Source organism: Bos taurus, chromosome 7 (genome assembly GCF_002263795.3).
Source record: "Bos taurus isolate L1 Dominette 01449 registration number 42190680 breed Hereford chromosome 7, ARS-UCD2.0, whole genome shotgun sequence".
Classification (NCBI taxonomy): Eukaryota; Metazoa; Chordata; class Mammalia; order Artiodactyla; family Bovidae; genus Bos; species Bos taurus.
In genome coordinates, this window is record NC_037334.1 from 43,879,611 (window position 1) to 43,903,958 (window position 24,348).

At 55.7% G+C, this 24,348-nt stretch overlaps 3 protein-coding genes across 18 annotated transcripts in view; 1 reads left to right on the top strand and 2 right to left on the bottom strand.

Moving 5' to 3' along the window:
* Window positions 1-3,485, bottom strand: part of C7H19orf25 (chromosome 7 C19orf25 homolog) — a 5,011-nt gene extending 1,526 nt beyond the window's left edge. Inside the window, exons 1-2 of one of the 2 annotated variants that reach the window (XM_024994054.2) lie at window positions 3,348-3,485; window positions 3,117-3,255 (exon numbers count right to left, since the gene is read on the bottom strand). In XM_024994054.2, coding sequence (XP_024849822.1) covers window positions 3,117-3,246 — 130 coding nt within the window. In that variant the 5' untranslated portion in view covers window positions 3,247-3,255; window positions 3,348-3,485. Of the gene's footprint in view, window positions 1-3,116 lie in introns of both variants that reach the window. The other variant, NM_001075380.1, reaches the window with a different exon arrangement.
* Window positions 3,486-8,831: 5,346 nt separating this feature from the next.
* PCSK4 (proprotein convertase subtilisin/kexin type 4) lies at window positions 8,832-16,160 on the bottom strand. 12 transcript variants are annotated; one of them, XM_059888735.1, is made up of 16 exons: window positions 14,867-15,204; window positions 14,546-14,650; window positions 13,088-13,180; window positions 12,885-13,013; window positions 12,724-12,800; window positions 12,539-12,627; window positions 12,179-12,351; window positions 11,873-12,085; window positions 11,449-11,549; window positions 11,267-11,370; window positions 11,076-11,193; window positions 10,576-10,785; window positions 10,281-10,405; window positions 10,103-10,206; window positions 9,872-9,945; window positions 9,590-9,677 (listed from the first exon to the last, which is right to left on the bottom strand). In XM_059888735.1, exons 1-15 carry the CDS (start codon window positions 15,098-15,100, stop codon window positions 9,895-9,897), a joined length of 1,926 nt encoding a protein of 641 aa, XP_059744718.1. In that variant the 5' UTR covers window positions 15,101-15,204; the 3' UTR covers window positions 9,590-9,677; window positions 9,872-9,894. The 12 variants fall into 12 exon arrangements, with proteins under 12 accessions (XP_059744716.1, XP_059744717.1, XP_059744713.1 ...); XM_059888736.1 differs by having other exon boundaries at window positions 10,103-10,181; window positions 14,867-15,203; XM_059888733.1 differs by lacking the exons at window positions 10,103-10,206; window positions 14,867-15,204 and adding an exon at window positions 15,830-16,160 and having other exon boundaries at window positions 8,832-9,677; window positions 9,823-9,945.
* A 200-nt stretch (window positions 16,161-16,360) lies between these two features.
* On the top strand, window positions 16,361-23,271 carry REEP6 (receptor accessory protein 6). Of its 4 annotated transcripts, XM_059888198.1 has the most exons (7): window positions 16,569-16,761; window positions 18,235-18,344; window positions 19,148-19,184; window positions 19,893-19,986; window positions 20,077-20,215; window positions 20,386-20,554; window positions 21,079-23,271. In XM_059888198.1, exons 3-7 carry the CDS (start codon window positions 19,169-19,171, stop codon window positions 21,117-21,119), a joined length of 459 nt encoding a protein of 152 aa, XP_059744181.1. In that variant the 5' UTR covers window positions 16,569-16,761; window positions 18,235-18,344; window positions 19,148-19,168; the 3' UTR covers window positions 21,120-23,271. The 4 variants fall into 4 exon arrangements, with proteins under 4 accessions (NP_001033224.1, XP_059744181.1, XP_059744182.1 ...); XM_059888199.1 differs by lacking the exon at window positions 18,235-18,344 and having other exon boundaries at window positions 16,709-16,761; XM_059888197.1 differs by lacking the exons at window positions 16,569-16,761; window positions 18,235-18,344 and adding an exon at window positions 17,960-18,051.
* Window positions 23,272-24,348: the final 1,077 nt, after the last annotated feature.

Sequence of the window (24,348 nt, forward strand, 5' to 3'; positions counted from 1 at the left end):
AAGGCTGGACTCCACTGAACCACAGTCCCTCCAAAGGGTGGGCCCTGGCTCCTGGAAAGAACTCTGACCCTGATCACGGAGCAGAATGGCTCTCACCAGCACTCTGAGCACTCAGGGGGATGGGAAGAGGACAGGATGCACACTTCCCAGTGACCACACTTCCTAAAGGGTACAGGAGAAGAGGGGAGTCAGGGCGGAAAAGGCACAGGCTCCAGGGTCACATGGACACACATCAAGGTCCTCCTTGCTCTGCCTGGTCCCCTTGTCCACAAACTGGCCAGAAGCTCTGCATTTGATTACAGATCACTTTATCACCTGCCTGACACCAAGGTGGGAAAGGCCAGACAGTGCAGGTGCACACAGAGGCAGACACAGGCCGGCAGGGGCAGCCCCCTGCTCCCTGAATGGCCCCAGGACTGGCCATGCCTCATGGCCCCAACCTCCAAGTGCTGGGGACCTAGGCCTGTGACCCTTAAGCTGGGGCTCAAGCAGCCGCGAAAGACCCAGCTGCAGGCTATGGATAAATAGGTGCTGTGGTTCCTCAGGCGGCCCCATCCAACACAACGTTCTAGGCAACAGAAACGTCCCCAGCTGAGCCCCTCAGCGCAGCAGCAACAAGGGTCTCCTGAGCCTGTAAAATGTGGCCATGTGCAGCAAAGAACAGAATTTTTACTGTTACTTAATTTAAAAACAAATTGTCCCACAGCCACATGTAAGTCAATGAAATTAGAACACTCTCTCATACCCTACACAAAAATAAACCCAGAATGGCTTAAAGGCTTAAATATAAGACATGACACCATAAAACTAGAGGAGACCATAGGTGTAACATCCTGTGACATGGATCTTACCTATGCTTTCTTAGGTCAGTCTCCCAAGGCAACAGAAATAGAAGCAAAAATAAACAAATAGGACCTAATCAAACTCACAAGCTTTTGCCCAGCAAAGGAAACCAAGAGCCTATAGACTGGGAGAAAATAACTGCAAATGATGTGACTGACCAGGGCTTGATTTCCAAAATATGCAAACAGCTCATACAACACAATATCAACAAACAAAACCCGGTTGAAAAATGGGCCAAAGATCTACATAGACATTTCTCCAGAGAAGACATTACAGATGGTCAAGAATCACATGAAAAAATGCTCAGCATTGCTAATTATCAGAGAAAAGCAAATCAAAACTACAATGAGGTACCACCTCCTACAGGTCAGTATGGCCATCATTAAAAACTGTACAAATAAGGACTTCCCTGGTAGTCCACTGGCTAAAACGCCATGCTCCTAATGCAGGAGGCCAAGGTTCAAACCCTGGTCAGGGAACTAGATCCCACATGCTGCAATTAAGAGTTTGCATGACACAACAAAGACCTGGCACAGCCAAATAAATAAATATTAAAACAAAAAAAAAAAACTCTACAAATAACAAATGCTGGAGAGAGTGTAGAGAACAGTGAACACTCCTACACTGTTGGTGGGAATATAAGCTACTGCAGCCACTGTGAAAACAGCACAGAAGTTCTTCAAAAAACTAAAAACAGAGGTACCATATGATTCAGCAATCTCATTCCTGTGCAAATATATCCAGATGAAACCATAATTCAAAAAAACACATGCACCCCAATGTTCAAGGCAGCACTAGTTACAACAGCCAAGATATGGAAGCAAGCTAAATGTCCATCGACAGATAAATGGATAAAGAGGAATAAAAAAGGTACGGTAAGAAAAGAAAAGGATATGGTGTATATATACACAATGGATTACTACTCAGCAGTGAAAAAGCACAAAAATATTGTCACTTGCAGCAACATGGATGCAACTAGAGATTACCATACTAAATGAAGTCAGAAAAAGACAAATACTGTATGATATCACTTATCTGTGGAATCTAAAATATAATGCAAATGAACTTATCTATGAAACAGAAACAGGGTCGGACATAGAGAAAAGACTTGTGGTTGCCAAGGGGGAGGGACAGCAAGGAAATCAACCCTGAATATATACTGGAAGGACTGATGCTGAACCTCCAACACTTTGGTCACCTGAGGCAAAGAGCTGACTCACTGGAAAAGACTCTAATGCTGGGGCAAGATTTTGGGCAAGAGGAGAAAGGGGCAACAGAGGATCAGATGGTTGGATGGCATTAGAAACTCAATCGACATGAGTTTAAGCAAACTCCGGGAGATGGTGAAGGACAGGAGATGGTGAAGGGCAGGGAAGCTTGGCGTTCTGCAGTCCATGAGGTCACAAAGACACGACTGAGCGGCTGAACAACAAACACAAAGGGGAAGCGGGATGGTGGAAAGAATGACTGGGAGTTTTGGATAACCATATGCAAACTATTATATACAGGATGGATAAACAACAAGGTCCTGCTGTATAGCACAGGATTTTCAATATCCTGTGATAAACTATAATGGAAAAGAATGAGTATGTGTAACTGAGTAACTCTGCTATAAAACAGAAATTAACACTGTAAGCCAACTATACTTTAATTTAAAAAAAACAAAAAGACACAAAGACGAACCCCCCAAAAAAGTCCCAACGTGTTTCTCACCTTCTGACATCCCACAAGCCTTATACTGATCCTCTCTACCCATTAGAATGGCCTGAGGACAGGCACTTTCATCTTTTTTTTTTTCCCCCTTTTCTTGGCTGTGCCACGTGGTATGTAGATCTTAGTTCCCCGACCGGGGATTGAACCCATGCCCCCTGAAGTGGAATCGCAGAGTCCTAAGCATTGGACGGACAGGGAAGTCTCAGGGACTTTCAACGTTCAGATCTACCTCACCACCTCAGTGATTAGAATAGAACCTGGCCCATAAGAGGTTCTCAATAAAGTTGAACGAATAAACGAAACTCATAGAGAACACAATATTCAGACTACAACTGTATGTCGGACCCTGCAGTCAATGTTCTCCGTTTATCTTCTGAGCAAAGGGTGGACACTCTTTCTCTGCAAAAGGCCAGACCTAAGTATTTTGGGTACTGTAGGGCCAGACAGTCTCTGTCCTGACCATTTAACTCTGCCAGTTCGTCTCAAAAGCAGCCAGGTGCTTCCCTTCTCGCTGGGGTCTCCGGAGCGCCCCTCCCCTGCACGACCTGGGCTTCCCCTACCTTCCCGGGCCAGTGCAGTGAAGACGGGGTCCTCGGCGGGCGCCCCCCGCACGTCCTCCAGGATCTGCTCTACCGTGGGGGGCGCCGGGCGGGTGGGCAGCACCACGCGCTTCTTGGCCTTGGAGCCCATTCCTGCAGGCTGCAGAAAAGAGCGTTGACCGCGCAGTTCCTGCCGCCCGGCAAACTCCCACACACGCTCCGGAGCCCCGCTCCCGGGGAAGCCGGCCCTGCCTCGATCCTCCCAAGGCGGAACAGCACGCGGTCTGGGGCTTCAGTGTCCGGCTCCACTCAAGACAAGTTTCCAGCAGAAGATCCACCTGGCCGCGGGTACTCAGCCGCCACAGCTGCCGAGAGGCCACTTCCGCTTCCGGTCGGCCTGCGGGCCCGCCCTATAGGCACGTGATGCGCACTTCCGGCCTTCTCGGGTTCCCGCCCGCCGCGAAGCCAACCCCCCTTTAAAGGGGCCACGCCCGAGAGAGTTTCGGTACCACTGGACCAGAATGTGTGGGGCTTCTCTGATAGCTCAGTTGGTAAAGAATCCAGCTGTAATGCTGAAGACCCCAGTTCTATTCCTGGGTCGGGAAGATCCCCTGGAGAAGGGATAGGCTACCCACTCCAGTATTCTTGGGCTTCCCTTTTGGCTCAGCTGGTAAAGAATCCACCTGCAACGCAGGAAACCTGGGTTTGATCCCTGGGTTGGGAAGATCCCCTGGCGAAGGGATCTTAATACTCCAGTATTAAGAATTCCATGGACTGTATAGTCCATTAGGTCGTAAAGAGTTGGACAAGACTGAGCTAGTTGAAGTGGGGTTCAGTTCAGTTCAGTCGCTCAGTCGTGTCCGACTCTTTGCGACCCCATGAATTGCAGCACGCCAGGCCTCCCTGTCCACCAACTCCCGGAGTTCACCCAAACTCATGTCCATCGAGTCGGTGATGCCATTCAGCCATCTCATCCTCTGTCGTCCCCTTCTCCTCCTGCCCCCAATCCCTCCCAGCATCAGAGTCTTTTCCAATGAGTCAACTCTTCTAATGAGGTGGCCAAAATATTGGAGTTTCAGCTTCAGCATCTGCCCTTCCAATGAATATTCAGGACTGATTTCCTTTAGAATGGACTGGTCGGATCTCCTTGCACTCCAAGTGACTCTCAAGAGTCTTCTCCAACACCACAGTTCAAAAGCATCAATTCTTCAGTGCTCAGCTTTCTTCACAGTCCAACTCACATCCATACATGACCACTGGAAAAACCATAGCCTTGACTAGATGGACCTTTGTTGGCAAAGTAATTTCTCTGCTTTTGAATATGCTATCTAGGTTGGTCATAACTTTCCTTCCAAAGAGTAAGCATCTTTTAATTTCATGGCTGCAGTCACCATCTGCAGTGATTTTGGAGCCCCCCAAAATAAAATCTGACAGTTTCCACTGTTTCCCCATGTATTTCTCATGAAGTGACGGGACCAGATGCCATGATCTTAGTTTTCTGAATGTTGAGCTTTAAGCCAACTTTTTCACTCTCCTCTTTCACTTTCATCAAGAGGCTTTTGAGTTCCTCTTCACTTTCTGCCATAAGGATGGTGTCATCTGCATGTTTGAGGTTATTGATATTTCTCCTGGCAGTCTTGATTCCAGCTTGTGCTTCTTCCAGCCCAGCATTTCTCATGATGTACTCTGCATATAAGTTAAATAATGAGGAAGGAAGCGACATCAGCCTCCTCGCGCAGGGCCTAGAAGCACAAAGGGTGGGCATCTGGTCCAATGCTGGCTTCTCTCACTGCCTAACAAAGCATCCTCCAAGCCAGTCTTCAACAGTACAGGTTAACAGTACATAAACCGTGAACTTCCAGATGTTCAAGCTGGATATAGAAAAGGCAGAGGAACTAGAGATCAAATTGCCAACATCCGTTGGATCATCAAAAAAGCAAGTGACTTCCAGAAAAACATCTACTTCTGCTTTATTGACTACGCCAAAGCCTTTGTGTGGATTACAACAAACTGTGGAACATTCTTACAGAGATGGAAATACCAGACCACCTTACCTACCTCATGAGAAATCTGTATGCAGGTCAAGAAGTAACAGTTAGAATCAGTCATGGAACAACAGGCTGGTTCCAAATTGGGAAAGGAGTACGTCAAGGCTGTATATTGTCACACTGCTTATTTAACCTATATGCAGCAGAGTACATCATACTAAATGCCAAGCTGGATGAAGCACAAGCTGGGATCAAGATTGCCAGGAGAAATATCAATAACCTCAGATACACAGATGAAACCACCTTTATGGCAGAAAGCGAAGAACAAAAGAGCCTCTTGATGAAAGTGAAAGAGAAGAGTGAAAAAGTTGGCTTAAAACTCAACATTCAGAAAATGAAGATCATGACATCTGGTCCCATCAATTCATGGCAAATAGATGGAGGAAACAATGTAAACAGTGAGAGACTTTATTTTGGGGGCTCCAAAATCACTGCAGATGGTGACTGCAGCCATGAAATTAAAAGACACTTGCTCCTTCGAAGTAAAACTATGACCAACGTAGACAGCATATTAAAAAGCAGAGACATTACTTTGCTGACAAAGGTCCATTTAGTCAAAGCTATGGTTTTTCCAGTAGTCATGTGTGGATGTGAGAGTTGGACTATAAAGAAAGCTGAGCACCAAAGAATTGATGTTTTTGAACTGTGGTGTTGGAGAAGACTCCTGAGAGTCCCTTGGACTTCAAGGAGGTCAAACCAGTCAATCCTAAAGGAAATCAGTCCTTAATATTCATTGGAAGGGCAGATGCTGAAGCTGAAACTCCAATACTTTGGCCACCTGATGCAACAAACTGACTCACTGGAAAAGCCCCTGATGCTGAAAAAAGATTGAAAGTAGGAGAAGGGGATGACAGAGGATGAGATGATAGGATGGCATCACTGACTTGATGGACATGAATTTGAGCAAGTGCCAGAAGTCGGTGATGGACAGGGAAGCCTGGTGTGCTGTAGTCCATGGGGTCACAAAGACTTGGACAGGACTGAGCAACTGAACTGGACTGAACAAGGCATTTGAGGCCAAGTTTTCTGCAAAATGGGGACATGACCTCCAACCTACGTGGCTGTCATGGGAACACACCAGGTGACGGGCACACAGGGAGCACTCAGTAAATGCCAGTTGTGCCAGTCCCACTGAGGTAACCAGGGGTGTAGCATTCGCATCTGGGCTCTCCCAAATCCACCTCATGGTTGCCTCTCCAGTCTCTAAAACCCCCTCCCCTTAGGAGGGGACTGATCTTTGGCTTTGCCCCTCTTAAGTAGGGTGGGAAGACCTGCTCAGACCAGGGAGGTTTTTCTCTGTTTAAGCAACTTTATAGAAAGTAAGTTAGGGCTTCCCTGGTGGCTCAGTGGTAAAGAATCTGCCAGCAATGCAGGAGACCACCAGAAGTGCAAGAGACTCAGGTTCGATCCTTGGGTCAGGAAGATCCCCTGGAGAAGGAAATAGCAAGGAACTCCAGTATTCTTGCCTGGGAAATCCCATGGACAGAGGAGTTTGGTGGGCTACTGTCCTTGGGGTCTCAAAGAGTTGGAGAAGACTTAACGGCTAAACCACCACCACCACCTACCAGTGGTTAGGATTCCTTGTTCTCACTACCGAGGGTTTGGATTCAGTCCAAGGTGGGGAACTAAGATCCTACATCCCACAAGCTGCCCTGGCACAGTCAAAAAAAAAAAAAAAAGCAATTTACATACCACGAGTAGTAGTATTAGTCACTCAGTCTATCAGACTCTGCGGTCCCATGGACTGTAGCCTACCAGGCTCCTCTGTCCACGGAATTCTCCAGGCAAGGATACTGGAGTGGGTTGCCATTTCCTATTCAAGGGGATCTTCTGGACCCAGGGATTGAACCCGGGTCTCCCTCATTGTGACCAGATTCTTTACCATCTGAGCCACCAGGGAAGCCTACAATACCATAAAGTCTGTTTAAAGTGTACAAGTCATTGTTTTGGGAATATATAGACAGTGGACGGTTCACATCAGCGGGATCACACACCCTGTGTTCTTTTATGTCCTGCTTCTCTCACTGAGCATTGTGTTCTTGAAGTTCATCTGCAGTTGTTGGGAGTGTCAGTGCTCCTCTCCTTTTCATGGCTGTGTGACGCTCCCGGGTGTGGAGAGACCACCCTGCATTTATTCATTCACCCACGTTAGTGGACATTCAGGCTGCTTCCGCATTTTGACTGCTGTGAATCATACTGCTGTGAACTTCCTAGCATAGTTGTTTGTGTGAATGTGTCTTTAGTTTTCTTGGGCATGTGCCTAGGATTGGAATCGCTGAATTCTTCAGTAACTCCATGTTTGTCTGTGGAACTATTTCCCAAAGTGGCTGCCCCAAACTGGCATGATTTGGGCACTTACCATGTGTCAGGCCAGAAAACTACTTCTTTGGATCCTGGAGAGTATTTGGTGAGGTAGGTGCCAGGTTTAATGCTGTTGCACAAGTGTGGTCACTGAGGCTCTGAGAGGGAGGCCAGATGGCTCTGGATTCACAGCCTGGAGCTAACTCTGGAAGCAGGGGCTGAACTGGGTGGGACTCTAGGGGCGTGGCTGGGACTGCACTCGGAGGGCAGCTGGCTGCTGCTCTTGCTTCCAGTGGGTCCAGCTTCAGCCCTTGACCTCATTCCCATTACTTTCCAGCTTGAGGCTGCCCAACCTGAGCCTAGTGGCTCAGCAGGTGCCCAGGGTCCCTGGGGAGGAGTATCTCTGGGGCTCCTGCAACAAACCAGGACTGACTCCATGGAGTTCAAGTGAAGCCTGTGGTCAAGGCACAACCAACCAGGACAGCCTCCACTTCCTTGTAGAAACTGCCTCCCAGCTCTGAAAATCAGAAGCAATGAGGAATGTGTCTCCACCCCATAGATGTGTGTGAGGACAGAGGAAGGACTCTCAATAGCTCCATCCATGCCCTCCCTACCCCAGCCCCACCCTCCCTGCACTTTGGGATCCTCCTTCAGTTCCAGAGAAGTGGAGAACCCACTTTCCAGATGGGGAAGTGGAAGCCTGGGGGAGTGAGAGCATTGTATCTCCAGTTCATGATTCCCTCAGCCTCCCAAGGACCTCAGAAAAACAGAGAAAAGTGCAATTATTGGAAGCCAGTAGACAGGCCATGTGGGTAGATCTGCAATTGTCATTTGTGGATAACACTTCTGTTAGTTCTCGGCCTTAAAGAGAAACTCATGCATAAGGGTGGCAAAGGTGGGACTTCCCTGGTGGTCCAGTGGTTAAGAGTCTGCTTTGCAGTGCAGGGGACACAGGTTCAATCCCTGGTCCGGGAAGATCACACATGCCATGGAGCAACTAACCCCATGTGCCACAACTACTGAAGCCCGAGCACCTAAAGCCTGTGCTCCACAGCAAGAGAAGCCACCACAACGAGAAGCCCACGCACTGCAACTAGAGAAAGCCTGTGTGGAGCAATGAAGACCCAGTGCAGCCAAAATTAAATTAAAAAAGGATGGGAGAGCAGTAAGAGCAGGCCAGGACACTTCCAGGGCACTCAGAGGCTTTGCCACAGCTGTCATTCAGGAGCCCACCAGCCCCCACCCCCCAGGACATGGGCTCTGGACTCCACTGACCCCGACCCTTTCTCCAGGGATAGACATGGTATGCATGGGACACCCCCACCCCCAACAGCAATCGCACCGTGGGGAAGAGAGTGGTGCTCTAAGGACCCCACAGACTTCCACCTTCTATTCAACCTTTATTTGCAAATTCTGCACAGTCAGAGGATGAGGTGCCCGAGAGGAGACTCTGGACCGTGTCGTCTGCTCCACCTCTCCCTCCCTCCACTCTGGGACAGGGAAGGGATATCGGGGTATCGGCCCCCCGCCTGGTTCCCGCCCCCCCAACCCACACCACCCAAACTATGCAATGAGACTTCTCTCTCTCTCTTTGACCTTGACTTGCCAAGTCCGGGGTGCAGGATCCCACGTGGCCACCCCTGGCCTGTGCCTCCGAGGCTGCCAGGACCTTCCCGGGGCAGGTTCCTATGGGGCGCCAGTCTGGACAGGAGGATGGGGGTGCCCACCAGGGCTTGAGCAAGGTGCATGCTGGCTGTCCTTGTCAGCTGGCTCTGGGTTCCAGCCTGCTGCGGGCTCTGGAGTGGCAACTGGAGTGGCCCCCTGTCCTAGGGGGTCCCATCCATGGCAGCAGGCAGCCCGTGAGGAGAACATGGCAGAGGAGGGGGTGTCCCAAATGCCATGGCCAGCAGGGACAGTACCACGGCCTGGGCTGGGCCATGGGGGTAGGGACAGGCAGTCGCCGTGGAGTGGGAATGGCCCTCAGCGGGGTGGAGGCCCGAGCAGGAGCCCTGCTGCTCGTCCAGCATGGACTGTGGAGGGCAGGCAGTGCAGTCCAGCGGGGAGCTGCCTCGGCAGGTGTAACAGGATGAGTGGCAGCTGGAGCAGACCCGCATGGCAGGCACAGCTGAGTGCCCGGGTCCAGCGGTCACCGCCTGCTGGGTGTGGTTGAAGTACCTTGGCGGGCAGTAGGCGAGGCAAAGGTGGCCCAGGATGTAGGCGGGGCTGTGGCACTCTGCATGAGGGACAGACACGTCCATGGGGCTGTGAGGCTGAGACCTGCCACCCCGGCCTGCCCGCCCCTCCACCCCAGGCCGCACACGCACACTGCCCCTGCTGCCACCTCCCTGCAAATGGGCCATGCCACGCCGGGCACTCACCCTGGCACAGCCCCTCTGTGTCCCTCTGCACACACGCGTTGCTGGTCACCTGGGGGCCCGAGGGCCGCGCTGTCATGTCCTCAGCCGTCCCGTAGAGCAGCAGCGTGTAGCGGTACAGCGTCCCTGGGCAGGGGTCGTGGTGGGTACGGGGCGGAGCGGGAGAGGCTGTCAGCAGCCTGGTCATGCCATTCCGGGCCCCCCGCCCTGCCACCCACATCCCATCCTGGACACAGACAGTGCAGAGTTGCCCAATACCCTCTGTGGGCTGGGAACCAGACACCTGGTGTATGCTGGTAAGTGAGCACCTACTGAGTGCCAGTTCCGCCTGCTCAGTCTCTCCCAGGAGACCAGTGGGAGCCCTGTAAGGTGGGGGAGGGGGGGCAGCTAAAGAGGCCCTGGGCTCCAGTCTGCAAGGTGGGTAGGGGTGGAGCCCCAGCCAGCACCCGGCCGGACCTCACCTGTGTTGAAATAGTAGCCCTTGTTCTCCAGGCCCAGGATCCACAAGCCCCGCGGGTCTTCGTCCCAGAAGTGGGTGGACATGAAGATCCAGTTGTTGTAGCCTTGGCTGCTGACGTCAAAGGGTCTGAGACAGACAGGTGAGAGGGGTTCATAACCAGAGTCCTGACCAGCATGGCCAATGTGGACAGGGCTGGGGTCCAGCCTGCCTGACCTGGGGGTGCTCAGGCTCCTCCCCATAGGGGCACCCAGGAAGGAGGGAGAGTTTGCACCTAGGGCTGGCCTCTGCCCCTGCACCTGATGGCCACGAGGGTGGAGCGGGTGCCCATGGGGCTGGTGAGGGAGATCTCCAGGTCCCCACGGCGGCTGTAGGACAGGGACAGCTGCACCTGCACGTGCTCCAGCGAACGGATGGAGTTGGCGTGGCCGGCGCAGGCCGACACATTCTTCCTCACGTGCATGACCGGCAGGATGGGGATGGGGGCCAGGGCCTCTCCTGCTGGCCTGCTGGTGGGGGGCCAGGCAGAGTTTGGGCTCAGATCCTGAAGCCTACCTTTTCCTTGTTCAGATGGGTAAACTGAGACCTCAGGGCAAGCCTCCCTGTGTCCACTCCCCAGGTAGCAATGGGAGGTGGAGGGAGAAGGCAGGTACAGAAGCAGGTGGAGGAGGGCTGGGGGAGGTGGCAGGTAGGGGGAGGGAGGGATAGGCAAGATGGCAGGAGGGAGAAGAGCTGTGGGGAGGTGGGCATAAGGGCTGAGTTGGATGCAGGCGTCCTGCGGGCAGAGGGGCGCGCTCACGTGCGGGTGTGCACGATATGAATGACACATTTCTTCTGGGGCTGCGTGGGCAGCCAGGAGCGAGCCAGGCCCACCAGCAGCGCAGCGTCCAGCAGCCCGTAGCCATAGTGGTGGCTCACTGCAGGGGGAGGGGCCGGCGTTCACGGCCCTGTGCTTGCGGCGGCCCCGCCCCCCGCCCGGCCCTGCCGCACCTCGGCGCCCAGCGCCGTTTGTCCTCCAGTCCTCCGCCTGCAGCTGCGCGGGCCTGGACGCCCGGACCACCAAATGCTGCATGTCCCTCCATGTCAAGAGCGGGCTGCGAGTGGGCGAGGGTGGGTGAGCCAGGGCCACGCTGTGGGGCGCAGGTGGCTGGTGGGACCCCACCGTCACCTACTTGGCCTCCAGAGCCAGAGCGATCATGCCCGCAGCCAGCGGGGCAGAGGCCGAGGTCCCCGTGTGCTTGTCCGTGCACTGGTGGTGCAGGTCTGTGGTGACCTGGGGGTCACAGACAAGGGTTTGGGACCAGTGCCCATAGAAACCCCACCCTGCTTCAAAAGCCCCAAGGGCTTCAAGAAAGAGGCACCACAGAGCACAACAGCAGGGCTGGGGCACTGAGTAGACAGGAGGGTGCGTGAAGGGGTGCCAACCCATGGTCTGGGACCCCACTCTGTGTCAAGTGCCAACGGGGCAGCCCTGGGAGGAGGCCAGTTGGGGGACAGGAGGGAAGGTGAGAGACAGGCGGCTGGGTGGGGCAGGCAGAGGCAGGAGGCCTTGGGAGTCTGGCCGTGGGAAGGTGCAGGGGGCGGGGGAGCACTCACGATCTGGGGGTCCGTGGCTACACCGCTGCTGTAGGTGGTGGTGAGTGTGGAGGCGCAGGCCTCACTGTACCAGGGCACATGGCCCTGCTGGGTGGTGCTGCCCACTGAGAGCGTGTGGATGCTGTTGGTGTAGCCGTCGCAGTTACAGTTGTCATAGTGCAGGCCGCCATTGCCTGATGCCCAGATGAAAAGGGTGCCCAGCCCGCCTCGGCCCTGCAGGAAGGGACCAGCACAGAAGTGGGAGTTGGGGTGGGGCGGGAGCCTCACATGTAGGCCCCAGACCCGCCATGACTTGTACCCACTCACCTTGGTCACTCCACGCCTGAAGGCTTCTCGGGTGAGGATGCCTGGGCCGTCCACCGTGCGGCCGTCATCCTCAGGGCCCCAGCTGGCGCTGTAGATGTGGATGTGCTGTGGCTGCAGGCTCAGCGACTGGGCCTCAATCACGTCGGTGATGGTGCCATCCAGCATGCGCACACCTGCATGGGCAGCAGCTGCAGCCTCGCTGGACACCCTGCCTGTGCCCCGTGCTCTCCCCGCCTGGGGGTGAAGGCGTCGACGATGGGGGGTGCTCAGTTCTCCTCCACCCTGGGCCTGGCACCCTGGCACCACCGTTCAGCAGCAAGGGCGTGAGGCTGGGAGGCTCCCCACCCCTAGTCTGAGTACCTCCAATGCGGGTGTTGTAGGCGACGCCCGCACCACAGAACCTGTTGTTTGCCATTGCCGCCACTTCCCCGGCACAGCGGGTCCCGTGCCTGGCACCAGGGCAGAGACAGGAGCCCATCACATCCTCCTGGCTCCTCGTAGGGAACCAGGGGCTGCCCCCACACCCCTGGGGATGCCAGGCTTACCGGTTCTCATCACTGGGTGTGTATCGAGGCTGGGGGTCTGGGTCGTAGTCATTGAAGTCATAGCTGGCCAGGGGATCCTGGGGGAGGTAGGTGGAGACATGAGGGGGCTGCCACCAGCTGGAAGACCTGAGGCAGCCCCCACCCCATCCCTGCAGGCTCACGTAGTTGGCCCAGAGGTCTGGGTGGTCTTTCTCGATGCCGTCATCCAGGACAGAGACCACGACACCCTGGCCCGACAGCCCCTGGCTCCAGACCTGCAGGATGTTCAGGTCTGACTGCATCTCATTGTTCTGTGCAAGGCGGGGGCCAGGGTCAGGAGGGCTCTGAGATGGCCAGGCCCCGCTGCCCGGCCCAGCCAGCTCACCATGTACCACTGCTTGGAGAACCAGGGGTCTGTGGGCACCACCAGGGAGCGCTTCACCCGCCTCTGCACTGTCTGCTGTTGGAACCACTGCACCTGGTGGTGGGTGGGGGGCAGAGGAGACCACACTGTGAGAGGGGCTGGACCTGCGAGCAGCCTGCCCAACTCCCACCTTCCTGTCCTCACACCAGGATGCTTTAGAGGGCCCTGCCTCTTAGCGCTTCTGCAGATTCTTGGCCAAGAGGCCAAAATCTGATTCCAGGGTCTGGGCGGGCCTCTTACTGGGTCTGCCGGGGTGGGGGGACAGACGTGTGTGGGGGCTGAGGGTTAGGAGGCTGTGTATCTGGGCTGTCACCTACTTGTCCAGGGACCCATGTGATACAGGATGGAGCCAGGGACCCTGTATTTGCTGGGGCTGCTCTAGGAGGTTCCCATGTGCCTGAGGCTCTGCCTTGGGAGGACGCTGAAATCCTCAGAGCACCCATCCCCAAGGGACCCCCACACATGTGGTAGCTGCTGCCCAGGGCCACTGTGGCTCACTCTGCCTCTGTCCACATTCTAGAATCCCTCTCCCCAAGACACGTCCATCTCCCCTTGCAGCGTCCACTTCTCTCGACCACACTCTTCCAGGTGCAGGACACACCTGTATGGCCATACCCACCTCCTGCCTGGTCATCTAGCTGCCCCCTCCCCGCCACCTCTCTGCAACTCATTCTAGGCATTCTGCAGCATCACTGTCTATGAGCCCTCCTGCCCCACCCTCTCTGAAGCCCAAGAGGCCCCCTGCCTGTCTGGCCCCCACCAGCCTTCCTCTGCTGCAACCACAGTGGCTGCTGCACCCAGGGCCTTTGCACATGCCCTTCTGCCTGCCTCGGGCCACTCTTCTTCAGACCTTTACCCTTTCCCCCTTTTCCTTGTTCTACTCCCAACCTCTGCCCAAACTGGCTCATGTTCCCCCTCCCACCTCTATCTCAGCAATCAGGTCCATCTTCTGCCCATTTGCTTAGCTCCAGACATGGAAGCTGCCCCTGAATTTTTCTCTGCCCCCCACACCCAACCCATCAGCCAGACCTGGCCTCTATCAAGACCACATCTCCAACCAGCCTCTTCTCTTGGTACCAGTGCTCCTGGCGGGTTTCAGGCTGACTCTTGTGAATCAGTCCCCTAGGCCGGCCTCTTTATACCTGGGGACCTTGATCTTTCTGGGTGAGATGCAGGAGAGAAGGGGGGTGACAAGAAATGCTGACAGGGCATCAGGCCCTGGGATGAGTGCTGCACTCACACGTTATCTGTTGCTCTCCACAGATCTTCCCCATCTGGCTCCCCACTGTAGACTAGGGAGCCAAATTGATACCAAGACTCAGAGAGAGCTGGTGACTTGCCCAAGGTCACACAGCCACTCATTACAATTACAAGGATAATAGGAGGTGGCAGAAAACTTTGAGGGAAGGCCAGGCTCACCTTAGGGTCTTTCTTTAGGCGCAGGCGGTGGCCCCAGTGCGGGGTCAGGGACTGCTGGACCACGCCCCGGTGCCGCAGATGGAAATACTGCCCGTCAGGGAAAATCTGGGAATGAAGGGGAGCATGGCTGAGACCTGGTTCCCCTGATGGAGCTCTTCTCAGGCCGGGGCCAGTCCCCTTCTTACATCTTCCCCCAACCAGGTGGCCTCTGGGGGCCCCAGAATCTGAAGTTAGACAAGGCAGGGGTGAGCTGGGGGTCCTTGATATATGGGGAACAAGGGGCCCCCCTCCCATCTGCAGAGATCTGGGTCCCCTTCTTACATCTTCCCGCCTCCTCCCGTCAATCTGGGTCCCGCCCACCTGCCCAAAGTTGACAAAGCCGAATTTGCGCGCCAGGCGATCGACCTCCTGGTAACCCTGGGACACCCGCACTGCCCAGCTGCTGACATAGATGGGGGCCCGGGCCGAGGCCCACCCCACAGCCATGGGGCCAACGAGCGCCAGGCCCAGGGCCAAGGTCAGGCGCAGACAGAGCGCAGTACGGGCGGGCCGCATGGCGGCGGGGGCGGGGCCGGGGCGGGGCCTCAGAAAGCCCCTCCTCCTGGCCAAACCGCCAAGAAGGCCCAAGCGCCCGCCCAGCCCCCGGCGCCATAGCAACCCCTGAAAAGCTTCAACTCCCAGGGAGCCTTGCGGCTCCCCCACTGGAAGGGCGCAAAGCTCTAATAGAAGTGTGGGGGAAACACATGCTCAGACCGGTCTTCTGTAGACTCAAACCCTCTGGAGCTTCAGTCTCCCCATTTGTACAAAGACCCGCAATTCTTCTGACCTAGAGGAGCGAGTTCACTGTTGCTATAATTGACCCCGCCCCATATTGGCCCCGCCCACTTCATATACACCCCTACCCCTAGAATAAGCCTTGCCTCCTTCCTAATCCAACCAGAATTGCGCTTTTGAATAAACCCCGCCTCCTATATTTAGCCCCGTGTTCTTGGGCTCCAAAATCAGTGCAGATGGTGACTGCAATCATGAAATTAAAAGACGCTTCCTCCTTGGAAGAAAAGCTATGACCAACCTAGACAGCATATTAAAAAAGAGACATTACTTTGCTGACAAAGGTCCATCTAGTCAAAGCTATGGTTTTTCCAGTAGTCATGTGTGGATGTGAGAGTTGGACTATAAAGAAAGCTGAGCGCCAAAGAATTGATGCTTTTGAACTGTGGTGTTGGAGAAGACTCCCTTAGACTTCAAGGAGATCAAACCAGTCAATCCTAAAGGAAATCAGACCTGAGTATTCATTGAAAGGACTGATGTTGAAGCTGAAACTCCAATACTTTGGCCACCTGATGCAAAGAACTGGCTTATTGGAAAAGCCCCTGATGCTGGAAAAGATTGAAGGCAGGAGAAGGGCATGACAGAGGATGAGATGGTTGGATGGCATCACCGACTCGATGGACATGAGTTTGAGTAAGCTCCGGGAGTTGGTGATGGACAAGGAGGCCTGGCGTGCTGCAGTCCATGGGGTCGCAGAGTCGGACACGACTGAGCGACTGAACTGAACTGAAGCACCGCTTTTCCGATTCTGTCCCTCCTCCTTTATGTTCGGCCCCACTTCCCCTCTGTTTTCCCTAATAAATATCTTTTTGTTTCTCCAGTCAGCGCTGAACTTTCTCCAGCCCCGCCCACCAGCTCCGCCTCCCCAGCACTCTTCTCTCCGCCCCAGCTCCACCCACAACCGCTCAGCCAATAATCCCCCGGCCATGACCCCACCCCTCCAATCAGCTACGTCCCCCTCCAGCTCAGCCAATCGGTGTCCTCAGTCACCGTGCCCCGCCCCCTTCCTCCAAAGTCGCGGCTGCGGCTGCCGCGGCCCTCCAGAGGGCAATGCGGCGGAGGAGACGGGGCAGGCCCCACCTCCTTTGTCCGCCCTGCCCTCCCATTGGCCAGAGCGGAGGGCAGGAGGCGGAAACCAGCCCGGGGGCGGAGACCCGTCCGGGAGTTGAGCGGTGCGGTTCGCGCCGAAGGAAGGCGGCGCGCAAGCAGTCTAGCCGGTGCGCGGGGAGACGGTCGAGTTCAAGCTGCCAGTCCCGGGCGCCCAAGTGCCATGGACGGCCTGCGCCAGCGCTTCGAGCGCTTTCTGGAACAGAGGAATTTGGCCACCGAAGCGCTAGGGGCACTCGAAGCCAAGACAGGTGTCGACAAGCGGTACTTGGCCACGGGTGAGCCGTCGAGGGCAGTGCTTGGGAGTGCCGCCCATTTTGCCGACAGGCACAGTGAAGCCCTGGGCTATCGGGGCCTCGGACCTCTCCCTTCCTGCCGCCCCTGCTGCGGGTTCCAACTCAGGCGGCGGGGCGCTCCCACAGACCAGCGAGGAGACCGAGATCCTGGGGAGGGGTCGTGGACCAGGACCTTGGTTCTGGCCGCAGTCTCTTCTCGACCCCGCCGTGCGACCTCAGTCGAGGACCAACCCCCTCTTGGCCCTGCAGCCGTCCTTTGCCCCCTCCTCCCTCCTGGCCCTGGGTGCCCTCCAGGCAGAAGTCCGGTTCTTCCGGTTGTTCTTCTGGTCCCGGGGGAGGAGAGGGCAGGTAGGTAGCAATGCCCTGCCAGTCTCGCCACCCTCTTCCCAGATGGACTGTAGCCTGGAAGCAAGTGTAGAGATCTTCCCGTTTTCCCAGGGGATGCTCCAGACCAGGAGGGGAAGCGTCACTCCCACCTCCCCTCCCGAGGTTTTCCTGCTAGAATCACCCCACCCCAAGCTCTACCCCTTGGCCTGCCCTCTCACTCTGCCCTACCCTGAGCTGGATTGTTTGCTGCGGTGGGCTTGCAGAAACGTTGGCTGGGGCCCATGGAGAGGGAGTCCAGTCACCCCTGATTGTCACTTCCATTACAGTCCCTCCCCTGCCTTTCCTCCTCAGTGACCTTGGGTGGCCTCTGCCATTCTCTGAAACTGTCCAGTCCCTTTAAGTACCGCCCCTATTTTTTGGTGCTTCTGACCCAACCCCCTTCTGCCACCTCTTCCAAGAAGCCCGCCTAGAATGAGTCTCGGGACAGTTAGTTCGGACACTGGGGTGCGGCTCTGGGTGAGGACGTGCCAATGTGTTTTAAGCACCTGTGTACAGATCCCGAGAGTCTGCTTTCCTCCTGTTTCCGCATCAGCTGGGGGATTGTAATGCCAGGCAGCCCAAGGAAGAATCCAAACCTGTCCCTCCAGGTTGCTGGTGCCCAACCCGTGTCCGGTCAGCCAGGGACCTCCCCTGGGAGCAAGCCCTTTATCCCCTGCCTGGCTTTCCACATCCCTGTCACCAGTGGGTGGGGAATTTAGGTCATAGAGCACTGGGGAGGGGCCCGTTGGGAGAGGCCTGCTGAGGAGTCTGGGGGTCACAGGGCAGAAAAACGGCCCAGAGCAGTAGGGGCTGCATGGGAGGCTGCCCCTGCAATCTGCCCTGTCTGGAGCACCCCCCCACTCCATCTGCTGCTGATCTCGGGGATCACCCCCGCCCATGCCCCAGGTCATCTTCCTGTTGCTGAGGCTGCAGAAATCCGGATTGAGGGAAGGGGGGCCCTGGGAGAGCTACTGCTCCCCAACTAGCAATCTCCAGGGAAGGAGTGCCACTCCCCAACCCCCTTTCCCAGATGTAGAAACCCTCAGGCCCCACTTGCCTGAGATTGTCTAAACCCTCTTCCCCTCCCAGCTACCAGAGGAGGAAACCCAGAGGAAGCAGTGAGCAGGCTGCCTCGGGCCAGCCAGGGATTCCTCCATTCCTCTCCTGACGCCAGACCCCAGGGATAAAGGCTAACACAGGTGGGGGTGGAGGGGGAAGGGAACTCTGCCCTCTGGTCCACTGGTGGCCTCTGTTTCTCTCTGCAGATAACAGCCTGGAGGTGGGGGAGGGGTTGTAAGTGCTCCCAGAAATCAGAGGCTCCCCAAGTGACCTAGTGTGAGCCTCACCCCCACGGCCCCACCCTCTGCCCGCCAGCTTCTGTTTCATCCTGGCTGTTGAATGAGATAGAACAGGGGGAGGATAGAGCCCTGCATACAAGAGCTTAATAAATGCAACAGCAACCATTCTGATTTCAGAGTGGCTAACACTTGTGGTTCCCACCCCCCGCCCCACAATGTCCTCTGAACCCTCATTGCTCGGAGTGTGTTTGGACCACCATAGGGGCTCACTGTGTAGGGAGGGGTCCCCTCTTCTATCTTATTTAGTTACCCCCACACCAACCCTCAGAGACTGGGCCACTACTGCCCCATTGACAGATGGGGAAACTGAGGCTCCAAGCAAGAGACACTCACTAGGGGTCTCATAGTGGGTGAGAGTTCTCCATCTGAGGGACTCTGAATGATGCTTTGCATCCTGCCACGAAGACAAAGGCTCTCATGGCGGGGGGGGGGGGGGTCCTGTTGCCCCCCAGGGACACTGGACAGTATCTGGGGACATCGGGTGGTCACGACTCGGGGTGCTCCTACCATCAAGCAGCGGGGGCAAGGATGCTTCTCCCTGCCCCACAGTGCCCAAGATCCCCCAGGAGTCAGCAGTAGCAAGGGGAAGAGACCCTTGACTAAGATCAAAGTTACAAACTCTGTTGCCTTTCTCCGCTCTCCAGGAATCAAGTATTAACAACAGAATGGCCTCATTTTCAGGTTCTTCTCCCATTGTTATTTTTGTTTAATTGCTTAGTCGTGTCTCAGTCTTTGTGACCCCATGGACTGTAGCCCACCATGCTGCTCTGTCCATGGGATTTCCCAAGCAAGAATACTGGAGTGGGTTCCTATTGACCCAAGGATCAAACCCATGTCTCTTACATATGCATTGTCAGGTGGGTTCTTTATCACCTGCGCCACCTGGGAAGCCTCTTCTCCCACTGAGAGTAGAAAGTGTTAGTCGCTTAGTCCTAACTCTGCAACCCCCTGGACTGTAACCCACCAGGCTCCTCTATCCATAGAATTCCTTGGTGACTCAGAGGATAAAGAATCTGTCTTCTCCCATGACTTCTATTCAAATTCTAGCCCCTTCGGCTCAGCCACTCCTATAGGGCCTGGAGTGAGATAGTTACAATTGCAGAGATCCCATATTCATTCAATAAACACTGGGCAGGTACTTGGTACAGACCAATCCTGAGGTGCCCACCTGCCCTTGGCGAGCTGGCAGTCCTGTGGGGGAGATGGACATATTAGGGTATTACAGACACAAGAGTCAGGGTTCAGAGCCATGATGGGGGTACCCAGGTGCTACAGGGGCTGTGAGGCTTCTAGGAGGAGAGATGGTGCAGAGTGCATGGGCCAGGCCCAGGGGACGCTGGGGTCAAGGCTCAGCAGGCGAAGCCCACGCCTACTGCCTTCTGTCTGCAGGAGCCGCCACTCTGCTAAGCCTGTATCTTCTGTTCGGGTACGGGGCTCCTCTGCTGTGCAGTCTCATCGGCTTTGCATACCCCGCATATGCTTCGTGAGTGCCTGCTGGGGCAGGGCTGGGGGCGGGGTGTGGCGCGCCGAGGCACTCTCTGGGCAGCCTCTGACCCTGCCATGCCTCTCCCAGGATCAAAGCTATCGAGAGCCCAAGCAAAGAGGACGACACTGTGTGGCTCACATACTGGGTGGTGTACGGCCTGTTCGGGCTAGCCGAATTCTTCAGCGATCTACTCCTGTCCTGGTTCCCTTTCTACTACGCGGGCAAGGTTGGTACCACCCGGGAAACACCACTCTATCTTGGGAGCGGGTACCCAAAGGGGTGTCTGATGGGGGAAGCCAGGTCCATCACTAAGAGTGTCTGATGGGGGAGGCCAGGCCCATCCCTAAGGGTGTCTGATGGAGGAGGCCCAGTGTGACTCCTGACCTCTGCCTATAGTGCGCCTTCCTGTTGTTCTGCATGGCTCCCGGCCCCTGGAACGGAGCTCATATGCTGTACCATCGCATCATACGTCCTCTGTTTCTAAAGCATCACGAGGCCGTGGACAGCATCGTGAGCGACATCAGCGGGCGGGCCCTGGACGTGGCAGCCGGAATGACGAAGGACGGTGCGTGCATGCAGGGCGAGTGGTGTCCATATGTCTGATCTCTGTCTCTTGGCTTCCCCCGCCCGACTCAACTTCACTCCTGCCTCCTGTCCTCCTGACTCTGACTGGCCTCCATCTGGCATCCCTGCTGCCTCTGACGAGCACTCCTCCTCCCCATCTCACTGTCCGCCTCTCTCTCCCATGCTCTCGGGAACCAGTCCTGCAGGCCTTGGCCCGCAGCCGGGCTCTCATCACCCCGGCAGCCACAGCAGTGGGCCCCTCACTGCCCTCGGAGTCGACTGTATGTAAGCACCCACCCCTGGAAGGGGGGCGTCCTAGACGTGTGTGAGTGCACATGCATGTGTGTGAGTGCCTTCACCTGCCTCTATCCCAGCCAGGGCTGGCTGCCGGTCCCTCAGGTGGGCCGCATGCTGGTCGTCAGTGGCCTGAGCTCAGGTATTACTGACTGAGCATGGCCTCCAGGCCCTTGGGCTCTCAGCACAGGCAGACCCACCTCACTTACCCCTGGCGTGCTCTCTCCACAGCAGGGAAAGTAAGCGTGAACCAGCTTCAGAAGGCCAAGTAAAGCCCCCAGCCAGCCCGAACGCAGACACGCCGGACCGTGAGACGGAGGATGTGCCACAGCACAAGTCGTCTGCGCAGTCCTCCACTGACTCACCAGCAGAGCCCACCACCAGCCCCTCGCTCCCTGCCAAGTCCGTCCTCAGGAGTTCTACCAGCCTGGGCCAAGCCCAGCCTCAGGCCGTGGCTGCCACCACAGCTGCCAGCACGCAGCTGCCTGGCAAGCCCCGGGGTGGGCTCCGATCTCGAGCCAACTCTTCCAGCCAGCCCCAGGCCCCCAGGCAGCAGCGCGCCCGGCCCTCTACCACTTCCTCAGGCCCTTCCCAGGGGCCCTCGGGCCCCACACATTGGCCCAGCACCACCTCCAGCCAGGGCCCCGCCCTCGGGCAGTCTCCCAGTGGCACCACCACCCCCACGCAGCCCCCCAACAATACGCCCAATGGGCTGGATGCCTCCGCCCCCAAGTCCAGCAGACGGCACCAGAAACGGCCCATGACAAAGGCCACCAGCAGCACCTCGGTGCCAGAGCTCCCTGCTTCCTGCCAGCCTGAGTCCTCCCCAGAGTACAGCTCAGAGTGCACCACCGAGGTCACCTATAGCTGGCCTGACTACAGACACAGGCTCCGCTGCCTGCAGCACTGCTGGCGGATGAAGCACCTGGCCTGCTAGGGAGGGCTCAGTAAAGCTCTCTGGACCAGCCTCATCTCCCCTGTCTGTCTTCTGGCTCTGGGGAGGGGCTTCCTGGGGGCGGGTGCTGGGCCAGCCCCACTTTACAGATGAGAAGACCAAGGCTCAGAATGGAGGTCTCACCAAGTGGCCAAGATGGACTCTGAGCCCATGTCCTTAAGCTTTCTCTCTCCCCTTCTTCAGGAGCTCTCAGGCCTCTTCACCACAATCCCCTTCTTTTTTGGCCACATCAGGCAGCATGGGGGATCTTTGTTCCCTAACCAGGAATTGAACCCATGCTCCCTGCAGTGGAAGCCAAGGAAGCCCCCTTCTTTGAAAACTCTTCCAGAGGAGCCAGCTAAAAGCAAAGTCCCACCTCACAAGAATCTGAGTTCAAGCTCTTTATTTGGGAGGGAACCCAGGAGGAGCCTATAGAAAGAGATCAAAGTAGGAGGAGAAAGAGGCTGAGAAGGCAGGGGTGGCTAAACCCAGCACATCTGCTGGCACCTGGCGCTCTGTCCCCTGTTGAAAGCACACCTGAGATTTTTCTTGCCCAGGAGCTAAGAGAGCTGGGTAGGATCCACCACCCTGCTGGTCACTGGGGAAGTAGTGGCCATTCACTCCAGCCAGCGCCCCTTGCAGGCACCTCTGCAGTAGGGCCAGGCGTGCAGTTGTTCAGTGGCTAGTGAAGTGAAAATGGCTTAGTCATGTCCAACTCTTTGTGACCCCCATGGACTGTAGCCTGCCAGGCTCCTCTGTCCATGGAATTCTCTAGGACAGTATACTGAAGTGGGTAGCCATTCCCTTCTCCAGGGGATCTTCCCAATCCAGGGACTGAACCCAGGTCTCCCCACACTGCAGTTGGATTCTTTACCATCTGAGCCACCAGGGAAGCCCTGTTCAGTGACTAAGTTGTGTCCAACTCTTTGTGACCCCATGGACTGCAGCATATAAGGCTTCCCTGTCCTTCACCATCTCCTGGAGTTTGCTCAAACTCGTCCATTGAGTCAGTGATGCTGTCTAATCATCTCTTCCTCTGATGCCCCCTTCTCCTCCTGCCTTCAATCTTCCCCAGCATCAGGGTCTTTTCCAGTGAGTCAGCTGTTTGCATCAGGCGGCCAAAGTATTGTAGCTTCAGCATCAGTTTTTCCAATGAATATTCGGGTTGATTTCCTTTAGAAATGACTGGTTGGATCTTCTTGCAGTCCAAGGGACTCAATAGTCTGCAGCACCACAATTGTGAAAGCATCCAGTTTTTGGCGCTCAACCTTCTTTATGGTCCAACTCTCACATCCGTACATGACTACTGGGAAAACCATAGCTTTGACTGTATAGACCTTTGCTGGCAAAGTGATGTCTACTTTTTAATATACTGTCTAGTTTTATCGTGGGTTTCCTTCTAAGGAGCAAGCATCTTTTAATATCATGGCTGCAGCCACCATCCGCAGTGATTTTGGAGCCCAAGAAAATAAAATTTGTCAGTGATTCCACTTTTTCCTCTTCTATTTGCCATGAAGTGATGGGACCAGCTGCCACCAGGCGACCTTCACCAGAGAGGCCGGGAGGCTGGCCGTGGATGTCCGCCTGGCCTCCTAGGAAATTGGGGGGCAGGAGCTGGGTAAGCAGGGACAGGACCTCCTACAACCTGCCTTTGGTTTCCTCTGTGAGGCCAGCACCACCCTGATCATAAAAACAGGCAGAGACAGGACAGGTAAGGAAGGTGATGTGCCTGCCTGTCGTGTGGATATAGGTGCAAAAACATATGAGCAAAAAGTAGCAAATCCAATCCAACAAGAGAGAAAGCCAGGACACCCTCCCTCTCCCACTTGTTAAAGTTCACATTTCCTGGAAGCACAGCCTAAGTCGGAAGGTAGGAGGTGAGGGGAGCTGAGTGAGGCAGTGGCCTCAGGGGAGCCCCTGGAGCAGATATTGTCTCCTTTTCATGAAAACTGTCTGTGATGGACAAGCCACAACCAGCTGGGGACAGACTGGGCCTATAAGGTGGGAGAGGGATGATGTGTCCCGGGATTGCAAGGGGCTTCCCTGGTGATCTCCCACAAGGCGGCTGCAGCCACAGCTGGAAGGACCATGGTGTCCATCACAGTCTGCCCCTCACTAGAGCTCTGCGCACCCCTGATTCTGGTCGGTCACACTTCTGGTGCAAGAGGAGGTTTAGGAGGAGAAACCAGGGACCCCAATAGGGCGGTGGCTCCAGGAGCAGCTCAGTGGTTCCCAACTGGGGATGTTCCTGTCCCGGGAACATGGGGATGTTCCTGTCCCCATTGGGCCATGTCTGGAGATATTTGTTTGGCCATGCTGCAAGGCTTGTGGGATCTCAGTTCCCCGACCAGGGATGAAACCTGCCCCCTTGGCAGTAGATTTGTCTTTGGATGACAGCAGGTATCTCCCTGGAGATGCCCTCGAGGTTACAGCCCCCTTCTTGGGAGTGGGCTGGAGTCAGTGACCAACAGCTGTGGGGGCACAAAACATGGGCCCCTGGGCTCCTGGTGGGGTTGATTCAAGGTGGGGTACCTGCTTCAGGGGCTCCCCTGAAACCACCACATCGC

What these genes read in the sequence shown, in the direction of transcription:
- PCSK4 (XM_059888728.1), bottom strand. Translation starts at nt 15,100, where the DNA reads ATGCGGCCCGCCCGTACTGCGCTCTGTCTGCGCCTGACCTTGGCCCTG. An exon ending in ACGGGAGGAGGCGGGAAGAT is followed by an intron (nt 14,651 to 14,866) that starts GTAAGAAGGGGA and finishes CTTCATTCCCAG; the next exon opens with ATTTTCCCTGACGGGCAGTA. An exon ending in TCCACCCTCGTGGCCATCAG is followed by an intron (nt 10,406 to 10,575) that starts GTGCAGGGGCAG and finishes TGTCTGTCTCAG; the next exon opens with ACCCTTTGACGTCAGCAGCC.
- REEP6 (NM_001038135.2), top strand. Translation starts at nt 16,647, where the DNA reads ATGGACGGCCTGCGCCAGCGCTTCGAGCGCTTTCTGGAACAGAGGAAT. An exon ending in CAAGCGGTACTTGGCCACGG is followed by an intron (nt 16,762 to 19,892) that starts GTGAGCCGTCGA and finishes TTCTGTCTGCAG; the next exon opens with GAGCCGCCACTCTGCTAAGC. An exon ending in GCATACCCCGCATATGCTTC is followed by an intron (nt 19,987 to 20,076) that starts GTGAGTGCCTGC and finishes TGCCTCTCCCAG; the next exon opens with GATCAAAGCTATCGAGAGCC.